Consider the following 6,019-nt stretch of genomic DNA (forward strand, 5'->3'; position numbering starts at 1 on the left):
ACAACTACCAATTCCTGTTTCTAACTCCCTTACCCAGAGGCAGATTTCTTTATTCGTTTCAGTGGTCTCCTTTCAAGCTATTTTCTATGCATTTACATACATCTAAAATAATAACATTTAGATAAAAATTATTTGTAATTCGAATCCATTCATTGGAACAGTTTTTGAACATTGGTTCATCTGGAATGAACTTTACAAAAAAAAGTTTTTAAACTATTTAAAATAAAACTAAAACTAAAGAGGAAAATAAGTTCATATACACTTTTAAAAATGGTAACTTTTGTTTTTCCAAAAGAACTAATGACAAGATTTTTGTTTGTTAAAAACAAATAAACAAAGTCAAAGAAACCATAAACCAGTGGTAACGTAGAGTGCTGGAAACCACTGGGAGGCCATGTGCTGCATGGTCAAGAGTGTGGAAAAAGTTTAAATCTAGGCTTTGATAAGTTCTTAACTCCTTGTGTCTCAGTTTCCTAATCTTTAAAAAGAGAATAATAATAGTGCCTACCTCTAATAAGAAATAAATGAGTTAATATATATAAACCACGTAAAACGATGTCTGGGACATAACTACTCGAATAATGTAGCCTTTCTTCTTAGTAAGAGTGCTGAGGCAAGGTATTAAGTATACCAGAATTTTCAAGAAGAGGCAATGGCCTTAGGAGGGATGAAGGAATGAGTAATGATATATTTTTTCTTTTCTTCTTTTTTTTAGTTCAAAGTTCAGCAGTAAAATTAAGTATGTCAATAGCTTATCGGAACTCAGTGGGCTGATCCCAATGGATTGCATTCATATTCCAGAGAGCATTATCAAGTAAGTCCTGATAGTTTCGAAGATTTGGTAAGAAATATTGAACGTTTGGAGGAGATTGGAAAATAATCCATTTCTTAAATAGTGGAGAAATGGCCTTATCTTATGTTTAAAACAAATATTAATTGTTCTCTACTAAATGTTTTTTTACTACCATTTTGGAGAAAGCATAAATTTAACATTAATCAGTACATCTATTACTTGTGTCTCCCACTCCACACAGACACCATAGGATGTGAGCATAGCTTGGATTTCTTCATTGCTTCATGTAAAGTAATTTATCCGCATGACCCAGGAAAAGAGAAAAAATTTACCCTTTCTCTGTTTTCTTCTAAATCCTTTTTCTCATGGCTCACTTCAGGTGAAAAATAAGGCAGAGTGGTGGGTTGCACAGTTAAGAATGTTTTCTTAATCAGCACAGGGTAATGTAACAGTATGATACGGAAGGTCGCAGGATTATCCTACAAAAATAAGAGTAGAAGTTAACTAGAGTTAGGTCGCAGGATTATCCTAACAAAAATAAGAGTAGAAGTTAACACTTGGAGCTGGAATTTAAAAACACAGATACTGGAGAGTAAACACTCCTATTTGGTTTATTGTTGCAAAGAATCATTGTTTTCCGTGGATCATGTTTTTTTCTCACTGTGTCTGACTCACTAGTTTTTTATTTGATTAGAATTGAGAGGAAGGTAACCATCAGCTCAAAGAAAACAGACAAGAATACCCCCTTTTTTTTCGAAATTGGCTGGTTCATTTTGGGCCCCCCAAAAAGGGTTCTTCCTTTAAAAAAAAGAAGGCACAGAAACTGGAAGAAGACGACTCTGAGTTAGTGGGTATCTGTTCTATGCCGTTCATAGAAGTGCTCTCTTTATATCACTTACAGCTGTGGGAAGATAACTTAGTAAAGAAAAGTTGCTTATGCAAACTATAAATAAGAACAAGGAAAAGACAGAACCAGAATCAAATCTGAGTCAGCCTGATACCAAAATTCCCATGTCCTTTTCTAGTAATTTCCTTAACCTCCTTTAAAGTTTTTACCTAAAGTCAAAGATCAGGAGTAGATGCATTTGGTTTCCCTACATCCCATTATCAGGCATGAACCCAGGCTACTGATTGGGCTTAGAGAAGCCAGCTGGCTCAGCTGAATCAAGCAGAGTGTTCATAAGATCCTAGCAGTGGCTATAATCTTCATTAGCTTCATAGGGTTCTTACAACCAGGACACCTCACAGCTCTGGCCTGCTCCTTCAAAAAAATGCACCCATTTCCAAAACACTCCTACTCTTTAAATAAAAAAAGTACTGGAGCCCCCACCTCCTATAATAATGTCTCTCTTTGCAAAAGATGACAAGAACATTTTCTTTGCAAGTGGAAATGAGCATTGTCCACACTAGTTAAAAATAGTAATGCTTTCATGGAGTGGCTGTTGGAAAAAGAGAAGAGAATGGACTTTGGAGGCTCAGCATTCGATATGAACCTTTCCTCCTTCCTTTCAATGCCTCAGAGACTTCAAGCAACTTATTAAAACTCTCTGAATCTCAGCTTTAGCATCAAGCATAATAGAGAAGTAAGGTACAATTCATGGAATGGTCCTGAGGACTGAATGAGAACAAGGTACATAAAGCATTCAGAAAGCCTACTGGCAGGAAATTAGCAATCCAGAATGTTAGTTATTATAACCATGTTGCTTTTAGAGATTCACTATCATATGGGAAAGTTTAATTGAAAAGTTAAATGCGCCCAGTGCAGTTTTCATTTATCTACACACACCAGTTTTCAAGGGCTCCATTTAGGAAAAGTTACTTCAGGAGAAATGGTTCCATTTGGAAAGATTTTCTTCTGGAGGAAGAAATTTACAACCGTACATGTCCTCCTCGTGTATCCATGTTATCACCCGTCTTCCGTAATCCATCTCCTCTGGTCGTCCTTTCTGCCATTCGTGTTACTGGCCCTCATTGCCTCATTTTCATGTTATACCATTTTGAAATTGATGAAAGCTGTAGCTCCTTCCTATTACTGAATAACGTTCAGAGGATTGGATCTCAGCCAAACCTAAGATCAGCATTCAGCTGGGATGGAGCCTGTTGTCAAAGGGCTTAAATGAAAGAAAAGCTTGCCCAACCCGGAATCAGATTTATAATCACTGATTACAGTCAATTCTTGATATTTGCAGCGGCAATGTTATAGAACACCAAACAGTGAATACTGATGTCATTCCTAGGGACAGGGTTAGATTCTTGAGAGACTCTGGTCACAACATTTTCGTCAACCAATTAATATATAACCTTGTGTTATGTGTATTTCTGTGTTTAAAGATACTTTATTTGGTATATATGTGTGTGTGTGTGTGTGTGTGTGTGTGTGTGTGTGTGTGTGTACGTATACATATATCTGTATATATGTATATATGTATATGTGTATATATATTTATAGTTGATTCATTAATATTGAACTGACAGATAATAACACTATAACTCCTCCTAAACAAAGCTTATCTAACATATGTATATTCTCCGTAAGGCACATCACAGCCTTCTTGTGCTTAGGATCACTAGCCAGCACTATGTTGAGGGCCATTTTAAATGGCAAAATACCAAAAAATTAAAAAAAAAGAAAGATAAAAAGGAAGAACATGGCACTAAATAGAGTGCAAAAAGGACACTTGCTTACAGTATGAAAGCTAAAGCGAAAAGGTAGAGCCTTGTTTTGTTTAAGCTCAGCTGAGTGAATCAAATTTTTTGCCACTCTACGAATGTCTGGAAGTGACCATGAAAGTGCCACAGGTATTGATTTGGGGGTTACAAATAAAGTTTAGCAAGCAGACGAATTTGAAAACACAGTATCTGCAAATAATGAGAATTGGCTGTATTTAATTATAAATTCTAAGTCATTGATTATGTCTAATGAAAATAACATTTCTCCCAAAAGGCAATTTGATTATTATTTGGATAGGCTTTTCCTCTCATGTTTTGACTGTTCTTTAAAACATTTACCTGTCATTTTTTTCATCTGTTGGCTTGTTTTCCTCACTGCATTCGTTTTTTATCTCGTAAGGTACGATGAAGAGAGATCTTATAAGAGAAGTGTGAGGTAAAATATCCTGATCTACAATTCACACTGGACTCCCTGTGTGTGTGTATACCTGTGTCTTACTTGTGGGTGACCTCAACATGCTTCCAGAGCAAGGAGTCATTGTATCAGTCCCATGTGTATAGCATTCTCCATCTTTGTCTTGTGCATAAAGCTGTTGAGGTCAACCTGATTTGCAACTGAAGCCTATTAAACCAGATACATCCCTGACTTGGCCCAGGCTGCAAGCTAACTTTAACTGTATCTGACAGACTGATATGGATGTTTTCAGCTGTATTCAGCCAGCATGTTTCTGATCTCCTTGCAACTTTTATGAAGGAACTTGCAAAGTAAACATACATAAACACTGAATGGGAAGAAATGACACCATATTTAATTGAAGGAGTGTCTCTCAGTGCTTCAGAGGATGGTTTTTAAAAGCCCATACACTCACTTATGTTTGGCTCTGCTTTGCTGGGTGACTCTCTCACGCTCTGCTTGCTTCTTTTTTTTTTTTTTCCCCCACACTGATAATTTTTGCTCATGCAGACTGGATGAAGAACTGAGGGAAGCATCAGAAGCAGCTAAGTAAGATTTGGTTTTCGTTCAGCAGCTGGCGTGGTGTTGGCTTGCATTTCAGTAATGAATTGGGAGCCTGCATGCTGGTGTTGTATTCCCGCATCCTGATGATAATGCTGCACTTTAAAAGTTCCCTTTGTCCTGTGATAGACCCAATTTCAGTTATTTCAGTACAGTTTATTTTCCCCCATGATCTTGATTATCTTGAGGAATGAGTTTGTTACTGTTTAACTTTTTAAAAAATGTACATGTAATTTTAGGCATCACAGCAAAAGAACATAGCATAGTCACACACACATACACATACACACTCACATACACACATATAATATATATATAACATATAGAGTATGACATCCAGATGGTCATTAGATATATCAAGGCAACAAAACCTCACTAATTCATACTAGTGGAGAGAAATGATGGCAAGTTTAAATTTGGGGTGTTTTTGTAGAATCAATTTCATGATTTTCCAAGATTTTTAAAAACATTTAATTTAGTGACTTGGAAATATTGCTTAATTAACAACTTCTAAGCTATCTGGATGAATAAAAAAAGTGCTCACTGTTGTTCAAGTATAATTTTTAAAAAGGCAAAATCATAACTTTAATGCAAATATAAAATGAATACCAATGGTTTTATTCAACTAATTATTTAATGAAGAAACCAGTAGGTGTTAAAACCAGTTCAAGGAGCATTTGAAAAGCTAGATATCAAAGACAATTTATAAAGGAATGTTAGGACAAGATTATTCGTTTAGATACAACACTGATTAACGTTCAGCAAAGCAATAAACTGCAACCTTAGGGTTCTCTTTTGCACTGGACAGAAATTAATTGCATCTCTGGTCAACAAAAATCTAAAAGTTAACCTCTGACCCTACAGAGTTATAAATAGTCCATCACTAGAATGCACTGCTTTGAAAGAATATCCAGTAATTTCCTTCTTTTATTTCCAAGTTACAATAATTTTTCTGACACTATATGTTAAATGTAGACAAATACTATTTGGTTTGCTATTTTGAGCTTTCTCTCCATTTCAAATGTTGCTTACACTTAATTTTTATAACCAGTTCCCATTTTAATAGATGTCGCAAAAGCAGAAAGTCTGGACAATATGCAAACAGTTACAATTTCTGAATAAATAAGATCCAAATTAGTAAAATTTTTTTTTGCATAGATGTAAATGTCAATTCTTCATGAAAACGATCCATTTAGATATTTTTTTCTATGACCCATTTTTATTGAAGGTATTCTGTAGAATTATTTGCCTATAGTGTGGACCTTTGGGGTTAAAAAAATCAAGGAAAGCTTTTTGCTTTAGAAAGTTTAGCATTAGAGTATTTTCCTATCCTCTAGTTTTCTTTCAAGATAACTGTTCTAATTATTAGACTAACAATACTCAAAAATATATTAATTTTTACTCTAACAGAATCTTCTTAGTCTCTAACTCAACTGTGAAAAATAAGAAGTTGTGGAAATGAGGGTGATATTTGGAATTTAGGGGCTGAATGTTGGTGTAATGTACTCCTTTAGCATTTATGAGATTCCCCAATAAAGAAA

General features: G+C 35.1%; 1 protein-coding gene across 1 annotated transcript in view; it reads left to right on the forward strand.

Moving 5' to 3' along the window:
• The window catches only part of PRUNE2 (prune homolog 2), an 83,725-nt gene that overhangs the window by 67,521 nt on the left and 10,185 nt on the right, over window positions 1-6,019 (forward strand). The window contains exons 10-11 of the mRNA XM_023521953.1: window positions 716-814; window positions 3,864-3,899. Of these exons, the coding sequence (XP_023377721.1) occupies window positions 716-814; window positions 3,864-3,899 (135 nt within the window). The remainder of the gene's footprint in view (window positions 1-715; window positions 815-3,863; window positions 3,900-6,019) is intronic.

Source organism: Pteropus vampyrus, unplaced genomic scaffold (genome assembly GCF_000151845.1).
Source record: "Pteropus vampyrus isolate Shadow unplaced genomic scaffold, Pvam_2.0 Scaffold324, whole genome shotgun sequence".
NCBI classification, from domain to species: Eukaryota; Metazoa; Chordata; class Mammalia; order Chiroptera; family Pteropodidae; genus Pteropus; species Pteropus vampyrus.